The 13669-nt window shown below is 41.1% G+C and overlaps 1 protein-coding gene across 1 annotated transcript in view; it reads right to left on the bottom strand.

Annotated features, from left to right (window-relative positions):
• Positions 1–13669, bottom strand: part of MRPS9 (mitochondrial ribosomal protein S9) — a 385254-nt gene that overhangs the window by 208183 nt on the left and 163402 nt on the right. The window contains exon 5 of the mRNA XM_069204443.1: positions 3053–3132. Coding sequence (XP_069060544.1) covers positions 3053–3132 — 80 coding nt within the window. The remainder of the gene's footprint in view (positions 1–3052; positions 3133–13669) is intronic.

Below are 13669 nucleotides of genomic sequence, written 5' to 3'. Positions count from 1 at the left end.
GCAGTACCAGGGTCTGTGCTACAGACCACTGGGATCATGGAATTGTACCAACAATGCCAGGATGGCATAGAGGGGGCAATTCCATGATCATAGACATGTTACATGGCCATATTCGGAGTTACCATTGTGAAGCTACATATAGGTAGTGACCTATATGTAGTGCACGCGTGTAATGGTGTCCCCGCACTCACAAGGTTCAGGGAATTGGCTCTGAACAATGTGGGGGCACCTTGGCTAGTGCCAGGGTGCCCTCACACTAAGTAACTTTGCACCTAACCTTTACCAGGTAAAGGTTAGACATATAGGTGACTTATAAGTTACTTAAGTGCAGTGTAAAATGGCTGTGAAATAACGTGGACGTTATTTCACTCAGGCTGCAGTGGCAGGCCTGTGTAAGAATTGTCAGAGCTCCCTATGGGTGGCAAAAGAAATGCTGCAGCCCATAGGGATCTCCTGGAACCCCAATACCCTGGGTACCTCAGTACCATATACTAGGGAATTATAAGGGTGTTCCAGTAAGCCAATGTAAATTGGTAAAAATGGTCACTAGCCTGTTAGTGACAATTTGGAAAGAAATGAGAGAGCATAACCACTGAGGTTCTGATTAGCAGAGCCTCAGTGAGACAGTTAGTCACTACACAGGTAACACATTCAGGCACACTTATGAGCACTGGGGCCCTGGGTTACCAGGGTCCCAGTGACTCATACAACTAAAACAACATATATACAGTGAAAAATGGGGGTAACATGCCAGGCAAGATGGTACTTTCCTACAGTAGACGGTGAAAGCCCTTCAACCCTCCAGGACTGACTGTTGTTCCTCAACTGCCAGCAACTTTATTGGGATAAGCATGGCAGATATAAATTAGGATTAGAAATGGCAACATTTTCATTTTTTGCTGCAAATAGAGGAAGAACGTAAAATCAAGTGCTTTAGTTATTTACAGGGGCACTGGAATTATGTGGCAGAAAAAGACCAAATTATGAGACAGGGTTGACCAATCTATGTGGCAAGAAAAATCTAGTTATGAATTTACAACACCAATTGCTCTAACTCAAGCAAATGCGAGACCTATTGCCCTGCAAATGCTTGTTCTTTTTTTTATTTTTGTTTCTTTTTTCTTTTATTTATTTTTTTACAAATTAAGCACTGCTTCTTACTCGCACTACAGAACAGAAGGCAGTCTCAGAGTCTGGATGCCCGCAGGTGCTGCCTACTCAGACTGTGGTGTGGTGATCACGAATGAGCTCTGAAACAACAGCATTAACACCACCTAAGTCCCGAGTTCCAACAGTATGACCTTTCTACAACTAAAACTAGTTTGCGGCAAAGTGAACCACGAGCTGAGTTAGCTTCTCAAAGGCGTCATGGGTGAGATGATCCCTTCTCTCCCACTCATTCGTCCCTATCACTTCAAAACAACCGCCACTTACCTTACTAGAAAACAACTGAAAAGTGGGTTATGGAGAGGCCAGTCACAGTGACATGCCTACAGAGACAAAGACTGACTCAATGACACTTGTCAAGAAAGAGTTTTGCCTGTTAAAAAAAGAGGGCTACCCACTTCTACAGTCTTGCCCCATCATCAAATGGTAAAACTCAGTCCCATCCAATTGAGAGGTAGTCATCCCACAAAGCATCTCCCAAGCTGCTTACCAACAATTAAAGAACCACTCAAAATACCCCATAGCAGTGCACCCGCAAACATCCAGAGAACTGCCTGCCAACCTACAGAGCTTCCATCCCAGGAACCCGCCACATCCCACAAAATATCCAATGGTCTTTCTGCAGAGTTATTCAGCCACTAGTCAGTAACTAGTCTGCCTCACACAGCACAAAACTATCACTGATCCAGGTAGCATCCCCTCTGCACAACTGCTTCCCAACCAAGAAACTGGCAACCCCTTCCAAACCAGGTTCCCTCATTTAACTGCCCCATCAGATTAAGATCTTCATTTACTCCCTCACTTTCTCGAGCATCTCTATGGTATACCAACAGCTAATATACCATGTCAAGTGCGGCGAGTAACTGGGCTAATATTACAAATATCTTGCATGATATGTAAGCACTATGGAGTATGATGGCAAAATCTGACAAGTGATTGCAATACCTTGTCTTACAATGGCAATATCTGGCACGCAGTGATGGAAAATGACCATACATGGAAATACGAAGCAAATGACTGGAGTACATGGATACGGAGGAGCATTCTTGATGATGATGGTAATGTCTGGCGTTTAGTGGGTGTACCTAGTCATATGACACCAAGATCTTGCCTCTATGATAGCTGCTCCTGTGTACATGAAGACTGCCCTGGATAATGACTAATGTGTGGTTATTTAAGGGAGATATCGGAATGTGATAGTAAGTTCCGAAAGTATGCCTGGCGTGAACATATACTGCGCCTCGACCGTTTCCAAGCACTTAAGTTATTGACAGCAGATGGATGAAGCTTGAGTATGGATTATTGGAATTTACTTTTTGTGCCATCCTGTGGTTATGTAGTCTTGTCCGTGTGCTTACGTGTAAATAACTAAGCAAAACACATTAGGTAAGCCACTGTTTGTTAGGATTGGAGTTACACATAAAAGACATACTGAAAGGAAACAAGAAATTGTCTCATACTTTAAACAATTATTTCACCTAATTTCTGGTCAATTGCTCGGAAATGTGCGATACATTCAGGCATTTCAGAGTAATTATGGACTAAAATATGTGGGAGTTAGGCACCTCAGAGTCTGCAAGGAACAGATGAACTATATGATTTGCGTGCACCCTAACTGGTCAGTTTCTTTATAAGCCTTATGTATAACTTTATTTTTGCTTAAACACATTCACGGGGAGCGGGATGACAGGGAGAACCAACATGCATATTTTTGCTCCACTGTAATTAATTAGTGTGTGTGCTGCACAATTCTAGTATTCATGCTTAAGACACAGCAGTGCCAAGTGCCATATTTGTGTCCCTTCTATAAAATACACAGCAAGACGTCATTTCTAATCAGGTTAGCATAAATGATAATTTATCTCCAGACCAAAACTGTACTTACGTGCATTAGGGAATAGTATGACTGCTTGCCGGTATAAAAAAGATAGTGGAAGGGTCGGCCATCTTCTCCCCATTGTATTGCTAATGAAAAGCCAGATGAGACAAAGTCAGTGTTAAACATTTACCAAATGACTACATTTAATTGCAGTCGTAAAGCACTTTTATGTCACTGATTAGCTCATTAAAGACCACAGTCTAAAACATGTATTAGTATGAAAACTGCCAATGAATTGAAATGTGTTTAAACAAAACAATAAATGTAAATATCGACTTAATTCCACCATAAACCCAGGTTTTTATAATGCTATCTCAGGCAGTATTTCCCTACACAGTCCTGCTGCAGTCTTTACACATAATCCCTCACAATGGAAGAAGTCAGTGCTGTGACAAGTAAGAGATCCAGGTTTGTGTGTCAAATACAAGCTCTACCACACGATCGTAAAATATCTTTTTGTATTATCGGTAATGAAATGTGATGAAACTTATACATTTTTTCCCTAAAATTTACATGCATAAAAAAATATTTTAAAACTAGTATTTCAGGGCAAATGTTAGTTATTTTTCAGTTTTAATTCAGAACGACAGCTGTATTTTAACTGAGGTTTATATTTGAATTTCGGAGTTCCTAACCACAGGCTAACGATAACTTCACTTAATCCTTGATTTTTCAGTGAATTTGCCAGCTTTTTTTTTTTAATCACATACCATATCCATCAGCCTTCAGCCCAAATGTGCCTAAACCACTACGGGAAGCCAACCTCAGCTGTGCATGGCTTTTGGCATCGTGCCCCTCCTGCCTGCCAACCGCCACTGTAAATGGGCTTCAGGCAGCTAAGCAGACTCTTTTCCATGAACCATGTGGGTAGTCCAACAAGTGCCCAGGAGGCTGTGTGGGGTCGCAGACCCTGAGCCACGGTTTGTGAACCTGAGAGGGTGTCTAACGAAGGACCACGAGCTCTAACCTTGGGGATTTTCAGAGCGCAAGGCAGGTTTGCTGGACGTTTGAGCTGCAGTATGGTTCACCAATCCTGGAACAAATATTTGTATTTTCATCTAAGTGGGGTGATGTCTCTTTGGGCCTCCAATCTGAGCCAGGGTTTCAGGGAATTCTACCCATGCCGCCTTATGGCTCCTCACTATTTTCAGGATGCAGGGACTGAGCTTCGAATACTGAAATGACCACCAAAATAGATTTTTCTTTCATGTCCAACACTCAAAAGCTTCTAGTCTGCACACCTGAAATGGATTATGGGATAAAAAAACCCTCACCTTTCTCATTTCCAATCCTAGGGTTCTATTCTCTGGAAAAAATGTTTTGCACTCTATCCCATAGAACGAAAATATGTTGAGGTAGGGTATACTCTGCTTACTGCAGTACTTGTTCAGTAAAACCTTTTGATGATGGTGTAGCCCGACTAGCTAGGATTTTGTCTGGTCCTGCTGGAACTTCAAATACTCTTTTTCATCCTTTGACTAAAGAATTCTGGTCATCGTTGAAGTTCCAAAGGAGTACAGTCATCTCTATCTACTGCTTAAATTATGGTTGTAGAATTTGCAGGTTAATCCCCAAGACCCACGTTTTTCTCTCTTGAGGGGTAAAGTAAAAACTCCCAAATGACAGGAGTATATGGTGTGTTTTTCCAGTCTCACAGTCTCTGAAGAGTTAATCAATTCTTCTTCCTCTGGAGAAGCAGATAATCGTAATCAAATCTCCTTTTCTGCTACCTTTATCATGGCTCAGTTGTAAAACGAACCTGTGACTATTGGTGGCACTTGCTTGTGTCACCTACTCTTCACAAGTGATGAGTGTTACTCCTGTTGCCAAGAAACAGGCACTTTTTTTGTGGCTGAAGTTATACAATATTTCAACCAATTAAAGCTCTCCAAGAATGTTTCACAACTTGCTGGAAAGTCAGTCGACTTTTTAGCACTCTCTTAAACAAAAATAACGAAGAAATTATATATTTTTAAATATATTTAAAGGAACTCAAATTTTCCAAGAGTTTGGAGGCTTTAAATACAACCCGCTGATGTACACTAAACCTATTTGGCGGGTGTAGCCCTCAAACTCTGCTCACTGTTCGCTGACTAAGAACAAGGAATGCAACATGGGTCTACACGTTGGTTAGCTCATAAACTTAGCCTATAGTTCGCAGACTATAACTGCAGCTCTCAACAGAGGTCCACACGTTCTTAGGCCTGCAAATTTGGCTCAAAGTCTAAAGAATATGAGTTGAGTTTGTGGGCACCTAGGCCTACGGGGATTTGCAAACTGTGAACTGAGTTTGTAAAGCAAGCAAGATGAAAATGTTTTGTTTAAATTCCACGTGACATTTTGTATTTTGGGGGTGCTACCACCTAGGCATAGGCTGGTTAGAAAATCTTAACCCTTTAATAGCCTTTTTTTCCAGGAGGTCCTGTAATGTCTACTTCTTCACAATATTTTAAGCGGCCAGCCAATCCAAGTGTTTGGGTCCAGAAACTCAGCTTTGAATTTGCAATTCCAAAAAGAACAGCAGAGAAAAGCTCCCTATTCCTATGGGGTGTCTTTATTCTTTAAATTTGGATCTATGGACAGAGTGCAAATTGGGTTCAGGGACGGTGTGCAAACTAACGGTTCAGCTATGTCTATGATTTCACCTTTCAAAGACCACCTGACGGATTTTTCCTAATGGTAATCTCTCAAAAGTATATTGAACTAATTTACACCAAATCAAGAAAAGGCACTCCACTGAGTAAAGTTCTAGTTTTATGCCAACTTTGGTGTAACTCTGTTCAGGATTTTTAACTCATCCTCAAACCCCTGCTGTGAATGGCTGAAGGATGTGGACAGTGGGGGATAAATGCCCACGGAGGATTCGAGGAAGGGGATGGCCACAGGTAAACCCAACTGATCACATCTGAATGCTGTATGCAGTGGTGTTGGTAGCCAGAAGGTGGATGTAGAATATTACCAAAAAATAAATATTTATTGAGACTCATTTTATTGGTAAGCTACAGATTCTTCTATTCATAACACATTAACATTCATTTTAAAAAGCGTCAAAATGTCCTTAAACAGAAGTTAAAGTGTAATTAGGATTCCAAATAAAACTGAAAAACCTGAAATTGGCCAGCCATTGCTAGGTGCACCAATTATAACCAGGGTGCACACCATGCGACCAATAACTCACATTCAAAATTCCATCTCTCTGGAAGAGACCACAACAGGGGTGTGTCCTCTCCCTATTCTGTTTGCCGTGCAAATAGAGCAGTTTGTAATTATAAAAGTCTACACCTATTAATTAAGCATATACCTTTTGACAATGAAGAGTATAAAAACCAGCCCATTTGTAGATAACATGGTGCTCACGTCCAGGAAACCAGATAATTCACTGCCTGCTTTGATGATCTGGATTCCTTAAAGGAAGTGTCAGATTTCAGGATGGACAAAGACAAGTCCGAGATCCTTAGTCTGTCCTTTCACGTCACTAGACTCCATGAGCGAGTTTGTTGCGATGTTCGTGCACAGTGTATATGGAATTGAGCTGTCACTGGGCTCAAGCATCGCTAGGGAACGGGATCGAATATGGGTGAGTTGAGGAGACGGTTGACGGGTTGGAGGCGCTTACCTGATGTTGTCCTGTGTCGGGGTCGTTCACGTTACGAATAAACTTGTATCAACACCTTCCTGTTGTAACGTCATTCTTAATAAAACTGGCGACGATCGACCCGACGAAGAACCCATGCGTCTGGCATTTCTTTTTGTTCCTAGTTCGACGCTGGACCTTCAGGCTGTAAGGATTTTCGTTTTTACCTGTCGATTACTCTAGGACTTTGCGGTTGCAGTATGATTTGTGATATTTTGACTTTTTGTTGCTCCCTGCTGTTTTTTTTCAGCTTTTTAGTAAAACTTCCTTGCGCTGCTTCACTCGCTCCTCGGCCGTTTGCTCCATGGTTGTGTGACGATGTCTAGCAACCAATACTCCTCCTGCTACCGCAAACGTGGTGCCTTCGCATGGATTATTTACGGTTGCCTAGCAACTGATCAAGCAAGGATCTTATGTTGTGACTCCTCGTGCTGCCGCTCAAGCTCCGCGCATGCTGTGCCTTCGCATGGATTTATTTACCGTTGCCTCGCAACTGTTCAAGGAAGGATTTTATGTTTTTTTTCTCCTCGTTGCCCAAGCAGTGATTAATTGTGGTTGTTTAGCGACCAACCCTGGAAGTATAAATACACTTTTTTTTTATTTTTATAGACATTCTCATCCTCTGAAATAGGGAAAGATTTGAATTAAAAAGTTTATTTTATCATAAAATTCGAAATTGCTTCTGGAAATGCATGGAATCTGACTGCTCCTGAGTCATTCATGCCTAAAGATGGAGAAGCTACTTTAAAATGGGAGGAATGGCGAGAATATTTTGTAAATTACATTTCTACATATGAAGATGAAGCGGAACTTACTCCCGAAAAGAAGAAGAACATTCTTTTACATTGTTTAGGTGCAAAGGGCCTAAAAATGTACAACAGTATCAACAAAAAAATTAGAGCACCTGACCAAGGCGATGTATTCAGTCACGCTCTTGAAGATCTTACAGAGTATTTTAGGCCTGCTGTGTGTGTGGCTGATGATCGGTTTAAATTTTATCATAGGAAGCAGCAACTTGAGAAGTCTGTGGAAGATTACGTTGCTGCACTCAAGGATTTGGCTTTGTCGTGCACGTTTGGGAATCCTCATGACAACCTCATCAGAGACCAAATTATAATGCACACAGCCAACCCCCACATCCAAGAGAAACTTTGGTCCAGAGGGGAAGCATCTTTACGAGAGGTTATTGATATGGTAAGAGCGCTGAACTCACTGGAAGGTGCGCAAAGGCTGTTCTGTGCAATGAGGATAAAACATTTGCAAAGTTGAAAGATAATGGCATTATTGCCATGGTCAAGAAGAGCAGCGAATTATCTATTAAGGGAATCTATCCTACTCGCTGGGAGAAAGAGAATGTGAATCTGAAAGACAAAAGAACTTGTTTCAGATGTGGGAGCAAGTTTCATCTATCAAACAATAGGAAATGTACGCCTCGGAATCAGAAATGCTCAAATTGTGGTGTACTGGGGCATTTTGCTAAAGTGTGTCGCAGAAGAAAATTTGGGGGTGGTGACGCATGTGTTAAAAGCGCGAGAGAATGCGATAGCAGTTCATCGGAGGAGTCAGATTCGAATTTATGCATTCTTAATGTTGATGATAACTTACAGAACGTTAAAGGGAACGTTAGTAGACTTTTGTGCCATGTCACGATTGCTGGTATAGATATTTCTGTTGTTGCTGATTCTGGTTCCCCCTACGCAATCCTTAACAAGGAAATTTGGCGGAAATGTTTTGAACCAGTTTTAGGTAATTGCTTTGAAACAACAGATATCTCTCCAAAAACTTTCATGGGTGAGCCCATTAACATAGTGGGTTACAGAAATGTGCTAATTAAATGTAAACACAAATAAGCGCACTGCAAAGTATATGTATTGGATACTGGCCCATCCGTGCTGGGTTGGAAGGACCAAGGAGAGCTGGCTATTATTTTGGACCCCAGTAGTTCTATACCCGTGTCTGTAGTACAACATACCGACGATTTTCCAGGAATTATTGCAAAAAAATTCCCTAATGTCTTTTCTGGCAAAATTGGAAAACTAAAGGGTTTCCAACACAAAATATTAATCAAAGCTAATGCCACATCCTGTATTCACAAAGTTAGAAACATACCTGTATCTGAGAGGGACCAGGTAGAAGAAGAACTTAAAAAACTACAGTCAGATGGCATTATTGAACCCGTTTACTCCGCAGAATGGGTCGCACCATTAGTCGTAGTTAAAAAAAAGAATGGTAAATTGAGACTATGTGTGGACCTCAGGGATCTCAATAAGAGTATTTTAGTTGATCAATTTCCCTTGCAAAAAATAAGCGAGATGTTAGCTCGCACTAAAGGTATTAGATGGTTTTCTAGCATTGATCTTAAAGCTGCTTACCATCAGGTTCCCTTTACATGCTGATAGTAGAAGTTTAACAACCTTTGGGACACATTTTGGTTGTTACAGATTTAAAAGAGTACCCTTTGGGTTGGCCTCTGCAGCAGCTATGTCTCAGAGGTTAACGCACATGGTATTATCGAACATGAAGGATGTACTGATTTTTCAGGACGACATCTTGATAATGGGAAAGGACAGAAATGAACACGATCGTAATCTAGATAGTGTTTTACATAGACTGACATGGTTTAACGGCAGAAATTGACAAGTGCAAATTTGCAGAAAACAGAATTAATTATTAGGTCATGAAATTTCAGATGCTGGTATTAAGCCCAACTTGGAATCAATTGATGCTGTCAAAAATGACCTCAATCTAAAGACGATTTGCGAGCTTTTTTAGGGTTGGCCAAATTTTATGCTACATTTGTTCATAATTTCTCCCAAAAAACATATGCTCTCCGTCAACTTCTTAAAACTAATGTTAAGTTTGTGTGGAGTGAGTTGTGCGATAAAGCATTTGAAGGAATCAAAAATGATGTTGCTAATGCCCCACCGTTGTATGGGTTTGACCCCATGTTGCAAAGTGTTGTCACAACGGATGCCAGTTCTAAATGCATTGGCGCAACTTTATCCCAAATTGACAAAAAGGGAGTTGAATGGACCATAGCTTTTGCCTCGCGTTTGATTACACCGACCGAGGAAAGATATTCTGTGATCAAGCGTGAGACTCTAGCATGTGTTTGGGGTCTGGAACATTTCAGACAGTTCATTTGGGGTTATCATGTTTTATTAAGATGTGACCATAAGCCGCTCACTAAAGTGTTGACAACAAAAGGGTTAATTTCAGCATCACCCCGTATAGCTCGTATGTCAGTTAGACTTTTAGATTTTAATTACAGTGTACAATATGTTCCTGGGGTCAAAAATGTGGTAGCAGATTTTTTAAGCAGAACGCCTTTACCTGTTTTGAGTGGTGAGGATACTGATATAGACACTTTTACAGTAGCCAATGTGTTAGCTGATTGTCCAGGCATAACCAAAGAGGACTGGGAACAAGCTCAGGCTGACAACTTCAGTGCAGTAAGCAGTTTTATCAAGAATGGATGGCCTAAGAAACATTTATTAGATCATGGTATGCGTGTGTTTTGGGAATTGAGACACAAACTCTCTCTTGAAGATGGTCTTGTTTTTAGGAATGGCAGGGTTATTCCTCCCACATCTTTAAGACATAGGATTATTGATATTTGTCATGAAGGACATCTAGGCATAGGTAAAACCAAAAATAAAATTAAGTATACGTATTCGTGGCCAGGTTTGGACTCAGACATTGAAAGGAAGGTTAGAGATTGTCATGCCTGTAATTCGTCCGACAAGGCTCAGGTTCCATTAAGACCACCTCTCCATCCTATTCCGTGTCCGGATGGACCCTGGGAAAGAACAGGCATAGATATTGCAGGGCCAGTAATGTATGATGATAAGCAGAAGTATTTATTAGTGTTGGTTGACCATTTCTCAAAATGGCCAGAGGTTGAGATTGTTAATAGAGCTGATGTGGATTCAATTGTGCACTTCCTGGACAAGGTATTTCTGAAAGAGGGCCTACCTTAATGTATAGTCAGTGACAATGGTCCTCAATTTATTTCTCATATTTTCAAGGATTTTGTAGATAGGAAAGGTATTGTACATAATACACACTGCTTTATATCATCCGGCAGGGAACGGTGCTGTGGAGCGATTCAATCGGGTGATCAAAGGCGTCATTCAATTGGCAAACTGTAACAATTTAGATTGGAGATGTGAATTAATGCGGAATTTATGGTCATATAGAACGACACCTTGTGTTTCTACAGGGTTTTCTCCTTTTGTGTTGATGAGAGGCAGAATTCCCACTGGAAAAGATAATGTGGGTTGGAGTGCTGGGGATAAGAAGGTTGATTGGACACTTAAACAAGTGAAACATAACATTAAATGTTCCCAAGAGCGAAGCAAAATTTATTATGACACAAAACGTAATTGTAAAGAACATGTCATTAATGTTGTTGATCTGGTGAGAGTCAAGAAACCAGGTTTCACTAACAAAGGTAACAATCGATTTTCAGATCCTCTTAGAGTAGATAGAATTTTTTGCAATTCTGCATTATTGAGTGATGGTAAGGTGTGGCACATGTCATCGTTGTCCTTGTGTAGAAATGTTAATTGTGGTTTGGTTGGGAAGGAAGGAGAATAAATCAGCCCAAGACGAAAGGAATGCAAATTTGACTGGTTAGATGACTGGAAGAATTCGCCTTCCGATGTGCCTGGTCATAACTCAAACAAACAGACCACAGTTCCAATTGTTAACAATCATTTGGGTTTGCCTGCAAGGAAAACGAGCAGGTATGGTCGTATAGTCAAGACACCAAGCAAATTTCAAGATTTTGTTTGTTTTGCATGAGGTTATGGATGTGAACTTACCATTCTTTGCTGGTAAAAATTGTTCTGTTGTGAATTGTATTTATTCCTTTATTTGTGTATTTTCTTTTGTTAAGGGGAAGATGTGTTGCGATGCTCGTGAACAGTGTATATGGAATTGTGCTGTCACTGGGCTCGAGCATCGCTAGGGAACGGGATCGAATGTGGGTGAGTTGAGGAGACGGTTGATGGGTTGGAGGAGCTTACCTGATGTTGTCCTGTGTCAGGGTCATTCACGTTACGAATAAACGTGTATCAACACCTTCCTGTTGTAAAGGAAGTGTCAGATTTCAGGATGGACAAAGATAAGTCTGAGATCCTTAGTCTGTCCTTTCACGTCACTAGACTCCAGGAGCGAGTTCAATTCAAATTGGCCCCATGGTCAATTAGGTACTTAGCAATGTGCCTCACCAAGTAGATGAAGAGGCTCTGTAGGCCTAAATGGCTTGGTTTGAGAGATGGCATCATGACTGATCTGGTGAACTCTAAGCCAAAATACACTTCTCTGACGGGCAAAAATGAGGTCCTTAAGATCAATGTGTTTCAGTAATTTATTTATCAGTTCCAAGCAATACTAGTACCCAAACTGCATCAGGAACTTCAGAACCGTGAAGCAAAAAACATATGATATATTTTGGGGGAAGAGGTGGTGCCACAAAGAGCATTTAGAAAAAAAATGCTGATAGCCCACACTAAAGAGAGAGGCTTGTAATGCTTCAAAATGAAAATGTTACTTACATCTGGTAACACTCTTTCTGGTAGATGCTCTAACAGCAGATTCCTCAACCTGAGAATATCCCCAGATGCCAGACCGGATCTGGAAGATTTTAATAGCAACTAGCTTGTGTGTTGGTAGGTGGCACTGTACGGCTCCATCCCACCCCAGAAGTGACATCAGGGCCCCTACATAACTGCCATCCAATGCACGCTAACACCACTTTCTTTCTGATCTCTATCCACGCCATCAGACGTAGAGCAGTTACAAATCAGATTATTCTAAAGTACAGATCTCTAGATCAGAATCTTATTGGTCTGGACGAGAGAAGTTCATTCCACAGAATGGGGAGGACAGTGGGTCGGTGAGTAATCTATGGCTAGATAGAGTATCTACCAGAAAGAGCATTACAGAAGGTAAGTAACTTGTTCTTCTGATGGATACTTCTAATTGAAGATTACTTATCTTGTGAATAGAAACTAAAGCAGTAACTCCGCAGGTGTCGGTTTTGTGGCATGGCTCAAACCAGAAAATCCTCCAGACGGATCACTCAAAGTCCCCTTCCGCCAGACCTTGCTACCCAGGCGGGGATGCTTTTGAATGTATTGACTGATGCCAATGTAGCAGCCTGACAGATGTCCAAGTTTGGCAAACCGCACACCAGCGCAGTGGTAGTAACAGAAATGAGCTAGGAAAGACTTTAAAATGGCTTTTACTTCTCAAAAACATTTAGGGTTCTGAATATGTCTTCAGCTATCTTTTGGTTATAAATAAATTAAGAAATCAAAGAAGTAGCCCTAATCCTGTCATTTATGAAGCAATATGTAACACAACTGCAGACTTTTGTTGACAAAATCTCTGTGATTTTAGCATTAATCCTGGACTGTTTTGGCCTAGTTGGAGTACTTAGCCTTTCCCCCTTTCTATACCTCCATTTGCCCTAGTGAACCTGCACACTGCATAAGCACCTTTAGAGGCAGAAGATTTCCAGTATATCGTGAAAAGCAGTTAACATTCATCTATCGACCCCCCCTCACTGCTAAAATTCACTAAGGTCTGTTATTCCGTCAATACTCTCTCCACTCTAGCCAACCTCTATGCCTCCTTATCAGCAGATATTGTTACCGAGACGTTCAAACATATGCTTGTCTTTCCTATTTTCAGGAAACCTTATTTGGATCCCAATACCATGGCTACCTAAAGACATGTTCTAAGCTTCCATATATGGCTAAGCTGCTGGAGCAAGCAGTTTTCTTGCAGCTCCAAACATGTGTAACTGCAATCTCTGTTCTCTACCCAGTTCAATTGGGCTTTAATACCAAGTAGACTTTTGTGTCAATCCTAGAAGATCTGTGCTGTTGCACGGATGGCAACGTACCACCCACATTTAGCCTGTTAGATTTCACTGCATCCTCGATATATAGAATCTTCACTTTTTTCTCTAAAATCTC

Source organism: Pleurodeles waltl, chromosome 8 (genome assembly GCF_031143425.1).
Source record: "Pleurodeles waltl isolate 20211129_DDA chromosome 8, aPleWal1.hap1.20221129, whole genome shotgun sequence".
Taxonomy (NCBI): Eukaryota; Metazoa; Chordata; class Amphibia; order Caudata; family Salamandridae; genus Pleurodeles; species Pleurodeles waltl.
This window is presented reverse-complemented; position numbering and strand designations above follow the sequence as displayed.